Source organism: Daphnia carinata, chromosome 10 (genome assembly GCF_022539665.2).
Source record: "Daphnia carinata strain CSIRO-1 chromosome 10, CSIRO_AGI_Dcar_HiC_V3, whole genome shotgun sequence".
NCBI classification, from domain to species: Eukaryota; Metazoa; Arthropoda; class Branchiopoda; order Diplostraca; family Daphniidae; genus Daphnia; species Daphnia carinata.
Genome location: NC_081340.1, coordinates 8116560 through 8134393, shown reverse-complemented (window position 1 = coordinate 8134393; position 17834 = coordinate 8116560). Strand labels below are relative to the sequence as shown.

At 42.0% G+C, this 17834-nt stretch overlaps 1 protein-coding gene across 1 annotated transcript; it reads right to left on the bottom strand.

Moving 5' to 3' along the window:
- Nucleotides 1-472: 472 nt before the first annotated feature.
- LOC130701467 (peroxidase-like) lies at nucleotides 473-11359 on the bottom strand. The gene is made up of 14 exons (XM_057523448.2): nucleotides 10975-11359; nucleotides 7409-7636; nucleotides 6635-6793; nucleotides 6242-6459; nucleotides 5737-5907; nucleotides 5138-5308; nucleotides 4387-4611; nucleotides 4182-4309; nucleotides 4006-4119; nucleotides 3657-3917; nucleotides 3076-3448; nucleotides 2571-2679; nucleotides 2379-2472; nucleotides 473-1531 (listed from the first exon to the last, which is right to left on the bottom strand). The coding sequence occupies exons 1-14, from the start codon at nucleotides 10998-11000 to the stop codon at nucleotides 1091-1093; spliced, it is 2718 nt and encodes a 905-aa protein (XP_057379431.1). The 5' UTR covers nucleotides 11001-11359; the 3' UTR covers nucleotides 473-1090.
- Between the last annotated feature and the right edge of the window lie 6475 nt (nucleotides 11360-17834).

Sequence of the window (17834 nt, the reverse complement as noted above, 5' to 3'; positions counted from 1 at the left end):
AAATCATTGGGTTTTTTTTTTTTTTTTTTTTTTTTTTTTTTTTTTTTCATCTCTTGGTGGTGATCGTTTTTAGTTGCCCGTATGAATGCGCATTTTTAATGCTGCTCTATTCTATTTTTATTTATTTATTTATTTATTTATTTATTTATTTATTTTACTGAAACAATGTGCCTATTGGCGATGGATGCATAGTTGTTTTCAATTGAGAACTATGCACCCATCTGCTCGATTTTGGGTTTTGAAGGCTCAGAGGCTGTGGTGTTGAGCCCATCTGGTGGTGTCAGTTGTGGTGGTGGGTTGCGGCGTTAGCGGCAAGGATGGCCTACTTTTTTTTTATTTTTTTTTTATTTTTTTATTTTTTTTTTCTTTTTCCATCATCGTCGTCGCGACTGGCCCCATGTCCAATCGCGAAATGTGTGTTGTGGCTGCGAACTCTGCGTCTGGAATGAAATTCGTCATCTCACCATAGGGCTATAGGGCAACATTTGATTTATTGACGAACCCAAAAATGCAAATAATTGGACGCCGCCAGCGTTTCAGTGAAGAAAAACCAATCGTTAAGGCAGACGGAAGAGCGCAAAAGAAGACGAGATAATCGAGCTGCACATCAATTTATAAATTCTGAAGGTGATTGCTTTGACGTCCGGAACTAATGGCAGCACGAAGCTCCTCGATTTCTGTTTTAGCCTATTTTCTTCTACCAGTTCATGCGAGGACTGGTTAATCAAGCCACAACTTTTGGTTATTTCATATTTTATTTGACACACCGGGTATAAATTTTTTTTTTTTTTTTTCTCTACTTCCTTTTCCCTTTTTTGAAAATCACGAATCATGAAACAGAAAAAAAAAAAAAAAAAATGAGTTGTCTAGTCTATTAGTCGTCTTCGCTTTTCTTTTCTTTGCCTCTTTTTATTTTTCCAATTGAAATTTCTCCACAGCCTGGTTTTGTTGTTCCACTCTTTTGTCTTCACGCGTGTACGCCGTCTCCGTGCCTTCGATTTAATTATTATTATTTTTTTTTTTTTTTTGCTGTTTCTTTTTTTTTTTTTTTTTTTTCTTTCATCCTCTTGCGCATCAGGCAATAATAAGATCAACCTTTCAGCTTGAGTAATTTGCCTAAAATGTGGGATTTGACGCGGGTCCGCGGAGGACGGCGCACGTGATGGTAGCCCGGCGGCGGATGAGGACGGCCGTAGTTTTGATTGCCGCCTTGCTGATGATGGCCGGGAAGATAAAGGACGCCACCTGTGCCGGAGACGGGGAAGATGGCGGGAATCGGAGGAGGAGGAGGAGGAGGAGGAGGAACTCTAGGCGGTCGGGTTGGATGAGGCGCATGAGGTTCTGGGTGATAGACTTCTGGTTGGGATTGAGGATGGCTTTGATGATTGGGATCTGGAGGATAATTGGGTTCATCGAATGACAAGGCTTCGTCTTGTAGCTGCTGGAAAGCAGGTGGAACTTGAAAGAGCTGCTCGGTTTCGTAGGGATGAACGGGCACAACGAGTTCGTCGATTTCACCGTGTCCCTCGTCCTGTGATTGAGTCCAGTCGTCCGTTCATGGAATCCAATGGAGCCATGACGTTTGCCGTTTCAATATTTCGTTACGGTCGGTCGGTCAGTCAATGGTAGTCAACGGTCGTTCGTGTCAAGTACATGTAAAAATAAACGTAGAGATGCCAATAAAAAAAAAAAAGGAATAGGAAGATGAGAAAACATTCGTACAGGGCATGGAAAAGAAATGGACTATGAAATTGTGAAGAACATCATTGTTGTTAGGACGAGGAAAAAAATAAACAAATCTGGGTCGGTGTGGCTGCGGTGCTTGAATGTCATCTTTCTCTCGCTGAGAGCAAAGAAGAGGGTAATAGTTTTCTATGTGCGTGCGTGTGTGTGTGTGTGTGTCTGTGTGTGTGCTACGTGTTTTCGTTGTCTACTTGTTTGTCACGCTCGACTGCTACGTTTGGGGGCTTCTTTTGCTTCCATTTCGATCCCGTTACAACTACTTTATGAGCAAGTGATGCGTATCATCGAATACAGCAGCCTCCAAGAGCTTTTCTTTTTTTTTTTTTCTTTTTTCTTTCGGGAGGATAGCAACCAATGACACACAAGCCCAGTCAACGATGTGCAAATAGCGGACAGAAATGGTTCAAACTATTGGGAAACGAGCGTAGAATTGCAATTTTTTGCCCTATCGTAAATTACTTATTTTTACTTATTTTTTCTTGTTTTTTTTTTGTTTTTTTTTCTAATTCCCCCTTTCGAATAAAATTGGTCTAAAAATAAACAAATAACGAAAGAGAATAGAATAAAGGCCTCGGATTAATTAAAAAAAAAAAAAAAAAAAAAAAAAAAAAAATAATTTAGCCGTAAGGACGTACGTTGTTGTAACTTGGTTGCTGTTCGCCCGCGTCTCGCCAATGTTCCAAATTGATGCGTGGAAGAATGGAGCTCCTGCAAGGGACACGTGGGTTCCTGTCGGGTTTTTCACAAATTGACATATTTCATTCAACTATTTGATTGCGTGCAAAGGTCGTCTTCTACTCGACGTCTAAAGAGGGTGAGCGACTTACACTTTTGGGTCTGGGAGGACCATGACGTAAATTTGAGCGCTCTCGATGTTGTCGCTGTTGTCGCAGACGATGCGGGACAGTTTCACTTTTCGGATTTCGTTCAATTGGGCTAATTGCGTCAAAGTCGACGAAAGGGGGAAAAAAAAAACAACAACAAAGGAATGCGATGTATTAGGCGACCATCTATGAATAATTTTCTACGACGTAGTCTATAAGAACGTGAAGCAAACATTAACCGTCCAAGAACGAAGGCATGCAACCCAATGTCCCAAGGTCGGTGTTGAGACACAGTCCATTTGTTTGATTTCGTTAGTTCCATTTGTTCTATACCATGTCCTATCGATCGCTTTTAGCCGATGTTTGATTATTTAACTACCGTTACTGTTTTTGTTTTTTTTTGTTTTTTTTTTTGCTGTTCATTTGTAGACACTTATCATTCTAACCCACTAGCACCCCCAATAGTATGGGGGGGGGGGAAACCCGAATGAGTTTTGAATGTTTTTACCTAGCGTGAAGGAACTAGGCCAACCGCCGTTCTCGTACCAGAATCGGTCGCCGTAGCGCAAGTTTCTGAACGCCTCGCCCATGATGCAACCGAAGACTGGCCCGACCATGCTGCCCGGTGAAGGGCGCTCGGAGATGCCGGCCGACCACAGATCGATGTCGTCGGGCGTGGCGTAGATCTTGACGTACCGCTGCAGCGTGTCGTTGGTGAAGACGCCGGCCAGGTCGTCCCAGTGCCGTGCGGGCGACAGACCGCAATAGCGTCGGTAGGCGTTGTACGACGGCAACCCGTGGTCCCTGCCGCGTTGCATGTTGAGCGATGCCAAATCCGCGCCCCATCTATTTTGGCCTTCTTGAAACAAGTGGTTCGTCAACTGCATTCCAATTCAAACGTTTTTCAGTCAACATTTCTGAATTTTCAAGACTTTTCTTAATTAGTTTGTTTGTTTTTTGTTTTTTTTTCGTTACGAATTTTGATGTGACACCAAAACTTCGTATACGAGCGGTTGCACTTGATTGAACATTTCGATCGTTTTGCTCGCCTACGTCCCTCACATTGTTACATAAAGCAATTGAAATCACCTCTCCTGTGACGGAATCGTCGACAGCTTGCGAGACTTGATTCATGAAACCAGCCAGGTATTGGTCACACGTTCCTGGTCCATACATGTCGAACGGATTCAACAGCATTTCGCTCAGCCGCCTGGCTCCCACGTATTGATGAGTGACGCTCCACCGTTCGATGGTGGACGGGATCAGCGAATGGCCGAAGCGGTAAGCGGCCGCGAAGAAGGACACCGGGATGGTTGGGTCCACCGTTGGGTCGTAGAAAGATCCCATACCCTGTGCGCAAATTTTCGTTTCATTTGAGAATTTCATTTGTTTCTTTGTTTGTTTGTTTTTTTTTTTTCTGTCAAACTATGGGATTCACTTGTTTGCTGAGGAGGAGACCGTAACGATACATCAAATCCTTGCCGAGAACCATAGGCAGGAATTCGTTGTAGGTGATTTGCTGAACGATGGCGGCCATGATGTGACGCGTTTCCTGTCAAAGTCAAAATCAATGACAGTTGACAGTTGACAAGAGTAAAGACCATTTGCGAGTACCTGATAGATTCTTTCATCGTTCCAGTGTGGATTGATGTATCCCAGTTCGACGGCGATGCGGTTGTGTTCGCGCATCATAATCGTGTGAAGGGCAATTAGCATCACTTGCTGATTGGCTCGACTGTCTCCTGCGATCCAAAAGCGTTCCATCTTTTTCTTTTATTTTGATCTTCTTAAAAATGAATCAGAATCTATTGAAATGTACCGGCTAGGAAACAATAAGAGTCCTTGTTTGGGCGGACGCATCCGGCGTCGGGACTCTCCAATTTCGGTGGCAACAAGTCTTTGAGTCCGAGGTGATGGTTAGCCGAGTTGCTTTTGAGAAGTCCGCCCTGATATCGACGTAACTTGTCCGCTGTTTCCTTTGACGATCCGTAAATGAAATTCGCGTCCAACGTGCTCGTTATAATATTCATCGTGTTGCGGGGACCTTTTTTTTTTTTTTTTTTTTTTTTTTTTTGTATTTTTCAAAAGAAATTATTTCGATTAGTTTGTCAATGGCAAGGAATCGGTGCAATGACATCAGCTCAATTTGTTTCTTCTGTTTCCTTTGTGACTTGTTGATTGATTAAGAGACAAGTCATTTTGATGTTTATTGCCTCGTCACCGTGAATCATTCGAATTCACGTGTGTTTATCTGAATTTGTGTGTTTATCTGAATTTGAATTGTTTGTTTTGTATGTTTAAATTTTGCGCCATGTTGAGAACCTGCCTTCTCGTGGATAGCAACCACCGAAAACCTTTTTTTTTTTTTTTTTTTTTTCTTTCCCCTTCCCAAAGTGTCCGAATAAAGTGACGTTATGCGTCTCTTTCTACCGTCTTGACGAGGTTTGCAAACAGTTGCACGCACGCGTTCCAGTAAAAAGAGAACGGTGCGGTTGAAGGGGGAAACGGGACAGTCCCGAGTTTTTTGTTCGGTTTTTTAAAACTTTTTTCTCCCTCCATTGGGTACACACCTAATTTGCAATTTTCCGAGAGTCCAGTGGCCGATCGGACAAATTCCATGCAACGGCGTCCGAAATTCGAGTAGAACGGGTCATCGTGCGGGATTTCGATTGGCCAACAGGCCGGATGGCGTTGCTCGGGTGCCTTGTCGCAGCATTTTGGCTCAGCATCCGTCTCTGGTTCTATTAAAACAAAACAAAAAAACCATTCCAAGTGATTAAAGATTTAGCAAAACTTTCCCCTTTTTTTTCTTTTTTTTTTTTCTTTTCCTCTCCTCTCTCTCTCTCCTCATCGTTCAGTATTACCACCATTGTATGGCCCAGTCTCAGCTGACGAATGATCATGACTCGACAAGAAATTGTTTTCGTTGGCGCTTTTTGCGCTGCCCTTTTTTATCGTTAAATTTATTTTGGAATGTCAGGGTGACGTACGATTACCTTTCTGCAAAGCCATAACCCGGACGTGAATGAGATACCATAAAAAGAGCCAGCAGAAGTGAAAGTACCACGCTGTTTTAATGTGACGATGTTGCTCGTCGCGCCATTTCTGGTTGATCATCACTTGTCGCGCGTCTTATTTGAAAAGGAAAAGGCCGAAACGTCTTGTGTACCTTTACTCTCTGCACCGAGTGCCATATCGTGATCGATCAGCTGACCCCAGGCGGGCAGGTAGACGGTGACTGCGTGATCGTGAAAGCCGTAATCGCGATGATTAACGGCTGAGACGTAGCGCGCCGTCGGTAGCTCTTTGCCCGTCGCGGAAATCCTCGGCTCGCTAATGCCTGTTCATCCATCGCAAGGGAAACAACGTATAAATAAAATATTCGATACAACTCTTGAAAAACTCTATTTCAATTTGAACACGCCATTCGAATGCGATCAAGGTGAATGACGAAGACATTCTATCTGTTTAGCATTGAACCGTACCAGATTGTTTCGCTCTCTTTGCCCTAATGTGTTGTTTCAATCGCGGTCTGCTTTTCTTTTTTTGTTTTTGTTTTTGTTTGTTTTTGTTTTTTTTTTTTTTTGTTTTTGTTTTTGTTTTTGTTTTAGGACAGAAGGGATTTCAGAGAGCTTGACTTTGTTCTTCGATCAAATTGACGTTCACTTTCTTACCGTCTGCGTAATCGGCCGGCAATAGACGTCGGTAAGAGGACAGAGTGGCGCCCCAGTGCGGGTGATCCAGATTATTGCACATGCCGTTGTACTCTCTGTAGCGTTTGACGGTGCACTTGGGTCTCTTGAGGTAAGCCGGGCAGAACCGATCGATAATCGTCCGTCCAGTGTCGATTAAAGGCAGGGCGTTATGGATGGCGTCGGCGTTTAAGTTGTACCTTTGCATCATTCATGAAAATGTTCAGACTTAGTCACGCGTGTGAAATTGTTTTCCTCAATGTCGATTCAGCGGTCGGTTTTACCAACCCCTCCCAACCCCACACTTTATTTTATAGTCGGGGGTGGCGGGTACGAGTGAAAGTTTGCGTATTTATTTGAGTGTTAATTACTCACTCTCTAGCCAAACTGCGGCTCGTCTCCACCAACAATTGACCCAAGTGGTCGACGTCAATATCGGTCATGGAACGGCCTTTAGGTCCGGCTAAGTTCATCCGCTGCTTGGCCGAGTTGAAAGCCACATTGACGGACTCGTACGTCACGCACGAAGTTCTCCTACACCACAAATTCAAAAGAACAAACAAAAATCAAAGTTGAGCGATTAAAGTTACTTTTTTCTTCCTTTCATTTTGCGCCATTAGAATTGAGTTGAGAGGAGGGGGAATAGAAAAAAAAACAAGTTTGATGGCATCCGCTTTGACTTTCGGGAAATCATTTTTACATTCACTTTGGATTGTTCAATTCCTCTCGTGTTTGAACGTGAAGAAGCTTTCTTGGCTTCTAACTTGCCGGCCTTCTTTACGAACTTTGTTATTTTCTACCAAATAGCGTAAACATCGACTTCAATGTATGCTCAGCATTAGGCATTCATGACGTGCCAGTTCCCCTGCACCTTTTACCACTTGTTTAGCCTTTTCACTTTGTTCTATTTCATTTTGGCTTTCAGCGCTTTGTCAGACAGGGTCACGTCACTTGTTGAGTGCGAAAGGCGTTGCAACATTACACGCAGCCCTTTTTTTTTTTTGTTTTTTTTTTTGTTTTTTGTTTTTGTTTTTCCTCTCCCTGATTGGCAAAAATAGCCCGTCCGCACTTTTGTCGTTAATTGGCAAAAGAAAAAAAAAGAAAAGAGACCATGAGAACTTGCCGACATTGAGGGGAAAAGTCACTGACCCATTGCGTCCAGGTATGTTCATTGCGCAGTTGTCGCCATCTTGACGTGTCATGTGGTTTCTGGTCTGCTGGAACGCACCCTGGTGCTTTGCAGGAGACGGTCGATGAAGTTGATGAGGGATCCCGTTAGGGTGCGCTGGGACGTTCCATAGTGTTTGCGAAGAGCGTTGAGGCTGCGGCTGTACACCGACGAGGCTCATCACTAATCCAACAACGATCCACTGTAATCTTTATGCCGAAAAAAACAAAAAAAAACAATTGAGAATCATTGTCATCATCCGTTTCTTAATCATTAATCAATGCGTTCTAATTTTTGTGTGGACGAAATACCAACCAACTAAAACGATATCGAACGCGTTTACGGACGAAAGAGAAAGATGCATCTGGAACAGTGTAGTGGAGCCCTCTGTCTGCGGGACGTTTACTTTTTCCCAGTTTTTCATTTGAAACGAGAAACTCGCGCGTTCGGGCGATTGCATGTTCGCGATAGATTTTTCTTTTCTTTGATACGCCGCCGGTTATGGGGTCAGTTAACTCTGGCAATGCAACGAAACCGTGTCTGCGCATTAGGACACAAAAAGCGTGTACAAGACGGACAAACAACGGCAACCTGGACATGGACTGGTAGGACCTCAATAGATTCGACCTATAGCACCCGGCTATTGTTTCCAATGTCGGAACAAGATAAGCGGTTTAAAAAAAAAAGAAAAAAAAAGAAAAAAAAAGAAAAGAAAGACAGACAGACAGACAGACAACAAGGATAGCCAGTAGTTTCTAAAAAAAGAAAAATCCCCCATTTATCGCGGCAGGGTAGGAGGAGTGGAAACTCTTACGCCAACAAGTGAAACAAGTAAAGAGAGACCAACGCACTTGACTAGACAAGCTCTTGAAAAAAATGAAAAGGCTTTTTTAACTTCCATTTTTGTTGCTATTCAATTGCAGTGGGAAAAGACAATTTGATTGAAGAGATGACTTTCTCTCGCGTTGCTTTACAATTGCATTTGCTTTGCTTTAAATATGTACCTCATTTCAAAAGAATCTATACTCTTTTCAACAAAATAGTTAATCGCTGTTGTGAAGAATGCGTCTCCGTGAGCGTGACATTTTTTTTTTCTCGTAGTCTGTGCCCAAAAAAAAACGAAACAAAAAAACCGTTTTCTTCTTACGGTCATTTTTATTCATTTTTCATTTTGTCGTGTCGAAATTTGCGTTTGGCAAAGGTCGAGTCGATGACGACCAACGATTTGTCTGTCCGACAGGTGAATTCTTGTGTCTATTGACATTTAGAAAAATGCGTCGATTCAACTGAGCGGAACGTATCGGATAAGTAAATTTATGTGGGGAAACTATCTTTCAATTTGGTTTTTGTAGAAATTTTCCCCTGACTTTTGTCAGTCTTTTTTTTTTTTTTTTTTTTCTTTTTTTTTCTCTCCCCGTCACCAGCGCGGACGTGACGCAGGCCAAAAACGTTGCGTCATCAGCACTGTCTGAAATGCTTTTTTCATCATTTCTGTCTGTGCGTATTATTTGCTGTTGTGCAGAAATTATTAGCGCATGATACCGCCGCATCACTATCTGGCTTCTGGCTTCGCAGCTGGCCGCAACAATCACGTCCGGATTGGTGGGAGTGTCGGCCACCGCTTTCTAAAATGATATTTTAACTGACGGAATTCACAAAAGGCATTAGCCGACGCATTTTTTTTTTTTTGTTTTTTTTTTTGTTTGTTTTTTTGTTTGTTTTTTTATACAGGTAGTTCACAATTTATTACACCATTTTTGATAAGCACAGCGTTAAACGTTGCGCATTGTGGGCTATCTAGAACTTTTTCTCACCTGCACGAACCCGGAATTGCTTTCACGCAAATAAAGGAGAAAAAATTGAACCAAAATAATAATATCAAAATAAGAAGTCGTTGAGCTAAATCGTTTCTTTTTTTTTTTTTTTTTTGTTTGGGAAAGAATTGAATTCATTTCTGTGGGAGGGCAACATGTCGGAACGACTTTAAAACGAGCCATTTTTCTCTTGTTTCATTCAGACAGAAGAACATCACATCCGTACAATAAAAAGTACAATTCATAAAAAATTCGGGTTTTCTATTCAAATGGCCCCACGTAATGGCCACTAAAAAAAAAAAACAAAAAAAAAAACTTGAAACTCTCGAGTCTCGCAGGTGATCGGTTTTTTCTTTTTGTTTATGGGCGAGAAAATTGTCTGAGGTCAGGCCCAACGGACGGAATGAAATGGAATTCATTTAACGGTTCTCGTTCGTTTACTCTTATAGTTTTGCACCTGTTGTTTACCCATTATCCAGTCAAGAGCTTTAAGGCTTTTCTAATGGCGCTGATGTGCTAAGAAAATAGGCCAGTCGGCCAACGTTACCAGATGGGAACTATAGTCTACACCGAATGAACTGGTATCGAGATGCATTTTAATAACGGCACACTCGCCTCTGTCTTCTTTTATTTTTCTTGTCCTTTTGCTTTGTTTTCTCACGACGGTCGATCGAGGCAAGAAAAAACAAACAAACAAAAAGAAGTGACTTTAGGAAGGAAAGGGAATTGCAGAAGAACGAGTAATGGGCGAAAGCGGAAGACGGGAAACTTGCGCGATGTCTCTTCTATTATTTTATTTTTTTTTATTTATTTTTTTTTGTCACGATGACATTTTCTTCGTGCTCGAATGCGTAGCTCGGTCAGTAAAATGACGTGTAGAAGGAAAACTGTTTTCCTCTTCGTTTTACTGCAAAAACACTTGAAATGCTTGGCATTTGTTTCCGTCTCTCATTCCTGTCTCTTCCTTTTTTTTTCTTTTTTTTCTTTTTTTTTTTTGAACGAGGAAACATGGAACAAATGAAATAGTATCGTTCGCATAGAACGAAAGTTATTAACACCGTCTTCATGTTGTGTCTGAATCACGTTCGGCTAATGTACCGTTTTTCTCTCCATTTTTTTTTTTTTTTTTTTTTTTTTTTTTTTTTTACCGCCCCTATATCGTCTTTGGCCTGCTCGTTTTTTTTTTTTTTTATGTTAATATCCGTTCGACCATGGCGTCCACCTGGTGCTCTTTTCCCCGCGTGGTCGTTTGTTTTCTACACAGCCGTTGGGACTAATCCGTGCGTGACATGCGCCGCCGTTTGTTATTTATTTCCTACTACACTCGCGACTATGTATGAGCGAATACTACGGACAAGAAACGCGTACGTCACACATAACCGTTAAAACATATGTCAGCGACTATTCATCCCGCTGGTAGTTTGTGGGACGTATTGAAATGAGCGCGGCCGCCTTGTCTTTTCCAGCGTTGACTAAAGTGAATCGTTTCTGCATTTATCCCAAACGGTATGTCAAAGTTGTGTGTAGCGTAATGCGTTGCGTCTTTGTCTTTACCGTTTGCACAAATGGAGAATAGCGAAAACGTTTTTTTTTTTTAATCAATTCAGCTCTGGTTTTATGCTGGTCAAACGTAATCAGCGAGGGAAATTCGATTAGGTAACCGCTGACCACTGAAGCATAGAAAACCGACGTCCGATGTAATGAAGCGGCAGAAAAGAAGAAGTTTGTCTTACCTTGTTTGGCCAATCATGGTGCGCATCCGCCACGATGTCTCGCCCAATTCCACTCGCACTTTCTTTTTGTTTTGTTTTCAAACTTTTCCTTTTTTTTTTCCGTTGTCGTTTTTGTTTTTGTTTTTATTGCGTCTCGGTTAAAAAGAAGAAAAAACAAAACAAAACGAAGCGCTGCCTACGATTTGAATAGACACTTTGTTTGTTGCGAAGATTGGAAGCTTTGATACTGACAGACTTCGAGAAGGGGGCAGACTAAACCATCACTGGATAGCTGGAACAGGCTGGAACGTGCGTGCCCAGTCGGAGATGAAATGGAATGGTCAGTAAGGAAAGCCGGACCTGTTGGTCTTATAGCCGTCGCGCACGCTGTCGTTCTCTTCCTGAGCTGACGAGCGAATTGCAGCCCAACAACCGAAAACGGCGGCAGAGGAGCTCGGCCTGGCGCAAGCGGGAATTCTCTTTTTTCTTTTTCTTTTTCTTTTCCTTTTCTTTATAGACTTTATAGACTTGCGCACTCGCTTAAGAGCGACGTAGCATTGCTGGCTGCGTGGCGCAGGTGAAGTGTGAAACAGAGCTCCTCCCTCCGATGTTTGTTGTAGCAAAGCAGGAGGTGCAGAACGAGGCTATACACGTTGGCTGCGGAGGCAAAAAAAGCAATTCAATAGAAGAAGGTACGAGAGAACGAAAAGTGGCCGAAAAAAGCGCAAGCCAAAACGAGAATAAAGAAAGAAAAAAAGGAGAAAAAAAGGAGAGAAAAAAAAAAAAGGGAATGACGTCGGATGACGGTAGTGGCAGGGCAGTGAGATAGCGACACCTGCGGACGTAGGCAAAAGTAGAACACGCGGAATAACGAATCTCATTTTTTTTTGTTTTGTTTGAAAATTGAAATGTTGTTTTTATCCTGGTACCGAAGAGTACTGCAAACTTGCTTTTGCTCCGTCTTCATCACACGTTTTGCATGATGATGAATGATGATCATGACTGCTGTCACGCAGCATCAACGTGATTGGGCAAATCTCGACTGCCACTCGCCCCGTTCCACAGACACCGTTTTCTCTCCCTTCATTCCACACCCTGGGCGAAGAGGATGAAGACCGTCGCCTTTGGCACACTGCAGTCAAGACTCTCTATTAGTCCAGCGCTTTGCCTCGTATCGAATACCAGACCTGGTCAGTGACGTACGCCAACGTCACAATGGCACAGGGCTGTCCGCATCCGACGAGGCCACTCGTGGATAAACACAAACATTTTCAGCTCAAGTAAACTCGACGTTTCTGTCCGTGTACGTGCGAGTTCTTTTCCGCCCCTCTATCGCAACGAGATTCATTGTCACCGGAGAATAAAGGTTGTGAAAGTACGGTAGGGCATTGTTTAATGCACAACATGCTCGAGCATCCCCATGTAGGGTCTCTGTGACGTCGAAACAGCATCGTAATGTCTGCAATTTTTTTTTTTTGACTCATTTTTCACGGTAATGGGTGTGCACTCATGTCCGACTCGTTCGAAAGTCGAGTCCATCTTTTTGCCATCTGCACGTTTTATTGGCCATATATATGTGTGCGACACTTCTGTTCCCATCGTTATTTACTTTGTTTGAATCTCATTTGTCTACATTAGATTAGCGAAATGCGATGAAACAGGGACGAACAAGCGATGCGCGCACCTGCCAAACGAGCAGCGCCGACAGTGGATTGCACTTTGGCATTTGTTTGGTCATCGCGCCATTTATGTCGGCAGCGCAGAGAAAGTGGTGTTGGCATACACGACTTGTCTTGCCTATTTGCTCTCGTCAAGGTCCGCAATTTTATTGCTACAGGTTAACGCTTAACGATAGACCTACATATCGCAAAAAAGCAACTCGTCAATGTCTTATTCTGAAAACACAACTCCCGTATAGCCTACTTTTATATTTGCCACGTGCCGCGTTTGCACGACAGCTAGCGTTCGCAAATGTTGGCCCTTTACATCCGCCAATGAAGTCGATTGAATTAAACGCTATAGATAGAGAACATGTGGGTAACTCGGCCAATACAAGTTGCCTTCTTCTTTGGAATTGGAAAAACCAAAGTAATTCACACCAGCTGTACGCGTGCGCGTGCGCGTCCGTGTCCGTGTCCGTGTCGTGATGACAATAACAGGACGTTCCTGGTTTGCTTCTTTTCTGCAACAGTTTTCGGGTGGGGGGGTTAGTTGCAACCATTGAGATGCGGATTCAGTAGTGCGCAGACGGAGAAAGCTGGCACCGTCTTTTCAAGGAAAAAGGAAAGAAGAAAGAACAAGACAAAAAAAAAAAAAAAAAAAAAAAAAAGTTTCGAGTAAACCCTGTGTAATGATGACGGAGCAAAATGTGACAAAGTGTTACGTATGTAGCCAAGTCGGTCATGAATGTTTCAGCTTTTTTTTTTTTTTTTTTTTTTTTTTCGGAGGGCCCAGTGAGATGTTTTCTTTAACTTGCTTGTCATGTACTCGTCCGTGCCCAGTATTGGTAATCGCTTAATTCAGCCAATGACTAGTTCATTTTTTTTTTTTTTTTTTTTTTTCTATTTTTTTTTATTTATATATCTCATAACGTTCGTCCTTCTCAGTTGGTCCTAACGTCCAAACTGCTTTTCTCAACAGCTTACACTTTCATTCAGTTTGTGTTAATACTTTATCGGACAATGAAAAGCTCGTACGTGTTATACAAGCGTTTCGAGTTGAGTGGGTATACTTGAATGACAGTTTCATGGGAGAGAGAGCTCCATACGAACAATGGGTTAACGCACGTAACAGTTAACTGTCGTTGTCGTAAAGATGTCTGCCCAGAAGTGAAACTGTTGGTGGGATCTTTTCGCAGCGGGGGTTGCCTGGTACCACGCACCGCTGTGATGTGACCAATTTTTGAATCGAGCGTCACCTCCGGCCGTCCCTGTGCAATCTTCCAAAGTGAATGCGAAAGGGAATTCCCCAACTTTCCAACGTAAATGCCGGCCATTCTATTTTTCACGATGGTGCAGACGCGTTCGATAATGTTTGGCCACTTGCCACCGTCTTCTACGATTGCTGTTGTACACACACTATTCTTGTGCTCAATACGAGTCGAGTCTGTTTGTACAGTACGTGATCGCAAATCATATTCACGAGAGATAGCTGGAGCGCAAAGTCCACTCCTTATTTGGTGCAACCTTCGTTTTGTTTATTTTTTTTTGTTTATTTGTTTATTTTTTTATTTCTTTTCTTCTTTTTCATCTTCATATCTGTGCATTTGCTTCTTATGGGCGGCCCGTATAAGACGAGCTCGTCTCTTTGACAAAAATAGCGAATGGAAAATGAATGACGAAAGGTGGCCTGGTTTCCAGCTGTTTCGCAATCAAAATGTTAGATGAACTCACTGAACTCGGGTTCTAAACCCCGACCAATGATCCGTGTTTTGACGCATTTGCAAAAAACTTTCTCGTCTCCTATTATGGCGAATTGAAAGGATTGCTTAATTGGCTCATTAGATTTGGTAGTTTGTTACGGGCTTGATGTATAGCTGTGTCAACAACAAACAAAAATTGACTATACAGGGATGTCCGTAAGCTTCTCCATTTACACGTAAAGACAACGCGTCGTAAGCCGATCCTTTTCCCTTTCTTTCTCGCTTGAATTTCTCTCTTTGACTTAATCGCATTTGCTTACCTTGTCTAGAAACGAACACAACACTTCGTTTGCCTAAAGGCTTATTACCTTATTGAAGGAGTTGACATTTTGTTGAGAAAGCGAGAGAACGTGATCCTCAACTAGTCCAACAGTCTTTCAACCCTATTCCTGGAAATAGGTCCACTTATTCTGAAGGAGCGCCCATGATGACGCTTGGGCAGAATGAACGCGTGTACGTGCTAGTTAACAGACAACAGCCATATAATGACACTGTTTCTCGCAGCGTCACGATGTTCAGTCCTTTATCGCACCCACCAACGATTGAGTTTTGCGGTGTTTCCATTTGATTCCAACCCTGTCATCGTTCGCAGAAGGAAACGTATAGACTCCCGCGAGGAGGTATTCCTTTCGAACGCGGGAGAACCGGCGTAAAGCCTTTACTACCTGATCACTAGATGGCCGTTTTCATTTGATTTTCTTAACAAGTTGAGTGCCGTTACAGTTCGACGACGACGACGACGTTGTGCTCCGGTTGGTCGATTTGCGCCAAATACATTGTCTGCGCTCAACCCGTCACGTCACAGCGTAGTCAAACGATTAGCTCCATAATGAAGTAGCGATTAACTACGCTCGAGGCTCTAGGGTTGATCATGTAACGTAACCCAGTTTAGTATTTTGTTCGACAATTCGACGCGTATTGATGCAGTAGAGAAAGGGGAAAAGTGAGAGTATATATTCATTATAGAAACGAGAGAAGAAAAAAAAAAACCAAAACAAAACGGCCCCAAACAATTTGTTGTTAACGTGGCTCCCGTGTGACGCCCAAAAAGCAGCGCGGACGTTGGACTAAAGAAAAGAAAAAGAAGACGAGAAAATTCAACGATTTTGCTACCCTTGATGCGGTGATCATCCATCGATGATTAGAAAGTCGTCCGTCAACTGAAAAATAAAAAAAAAATAAAAGCGACTAAACAAAAAGGCACAATGATCATTACCAGTGGAAAAGAACCTCCCCAAAGAAACGTCAATGATTTTGATAATCGTCGACGAAAATTCAATAACAATAGGCAGGGCGAAAAAAAAAAAAAAAAAAAAAAAAAAAAAAGTTTTATTTTCTATTTCATTGTGACATTCTTTCAATTTTTTCAAGCCTGTTTTTTTTTTTTTTTTTTTTCCAAGCCGTACTTTCGAATGTAAGCAAAGTGTTTTACGATGTCGAAACTGGTTTAAACCGACAGCCGATCGTTTAGCAGTTTGCGATTCAATTACATTAGACACTTTGCATATAATCCTTCCCTCTGCCAAATGCAAATTGCTGAATACGGTTTGAAACAAAAATCCCTCAATGTTCTTCTCGATTGATTGAATCGTTGGCGACCAAAAATAGGCGAGAAACAAATATCAGGTATAGTGCAGTATAAAGCTAACCTTACCGGCCTTCCGCCCCGTTAGGTAATATCTTAAAGGACAAATCAAAGTTGAATTTCAAAACTCAAATTCTAGCTGTGAAGGTATGACTGTATACGACCTTTACCTTCCCTTGAACTGATTTTTTCTCGCTTTTTTATTTTAGTTTTTGCGCAAGATAACCGATTTTCAGAACGAATGTGTCACTGGAACAGTGACATTTTATAGACGTTCCAATTTGAACTAGCACAGTGGCGAAAGGATTGCTTAGTTGCTCCACATCAATCACTTATACTTTAGCCTCATTGTTCAATCCCAACTGAAAGCATTTGGTAAATGGATCTCTGCCGTTCTAAAAAAAAAAAAAAAAAAAAAAAAAAAAAAAAAAAAAAAAACGCCTAGTGTGCTCAGTTCTCTGAAAATAACGGTTATCAAAACGTAGATAGTTCGTTTTTGTGTGTTTTGTTCACCATTTGTTTAGAAATAAGACAGGCCATTTGACGTCCGTAAAAACGTAGGAACACTGTGTCACGAACTCGCCTTGCCGTTTCTAAAGCTGCCATTGTCCTTTCGTATACGACAGCGGGCATCGGGAGTTGGCTGTATCAATACCAGCATTCTTTTGTTTGCAACTGTTCATAACCACCAGCGTCGAAGTGAGCGGGTTCCTTGTTTTACCTGTACTGTTTTTTGTTTTTTTTTCACGAATCAGATTGCAATCCGTTACGCACGTAACACGCAGATTTCAGTTTGTGTTCAATATTTTTTTTTTTTGTCTAACTATCGGTAGAAATGCAACTTGTGCTGTCGTGAATCTCCACAGCATCGAAAATTATTCGATGAAAATCCAATGTTGCGTGTTGGAATCACGTTTTTCTTCAGCGATTATGATTTGTGATGAGGACCCACTCGGGGCTGATTATTTACGAAGAACATAACCGCCTAAAGTGGACGTTAATGAATAAAGTTGATGTAGTTTCTCCATCTTAAGAAACGTCAATCGATCCACGTGACGGGCGACAGACAGTTGTGTTAGACGAAAGGTATTAAGAGAATCGAACGAAGGACGCCCAAAAGAATGTGCCCGTTCTCCTTGACTGGAATCTTTTCGATTGGTTACCATAGTGTTGCAGGCATATTCTACCACCATTATTGGTTCATATACTGTATGTTTGGAAATGTGGCCCGCTTAGTGGATTTCATTTGATGCCAGTTGTCGAATCAAACGCCATGTAAAAAGTTCCATTTCAAACGAATGAATAGTAGTAGCAGCAGCAGCAGCAGCAGCAGCAGATGAATTCCGCATACTTTCGAAATTCGACACAGTCTCGCGCCCCTCAACTAGGACAGGGGACGGCGCGAGAAAAACAGAGAGCAAAGGGAAAGTGACGCTAAATTTCACGTTGTTTTGATCGCCAGTAAATTGTAAGGACATTTACAAATAACACTTTTATATTTATACCCACCAAATGTTGTTATTCAACGGAGCGCAGTTAACGGGGAATAGCATCGAAATATATTTGTGTTGTTGTGGATGTACATTTGCTTTCTGGTAGCTGGACAACTGGTGCATTTTACCCGGCAGGCATCAACAAAGGCTATCTAGTGAAATTCTCTTTAAATCATCGGCCATGCAATCCAACAGATTCGCCATCAACGATAACGGGAACGGGTTGCGTGGGCGTCATTAATGGAAACGCTGTAGCGATATAAAATGAATGGATTCTTTTTTTTTTTTTTTTTTTATATGCGTCTACTTTGTTTTACCTAGTACTTGTTTTTTTTTTTTTTTTTTTTTTGTTTTTTTTTTTCCTCTCTATATACTATTGATA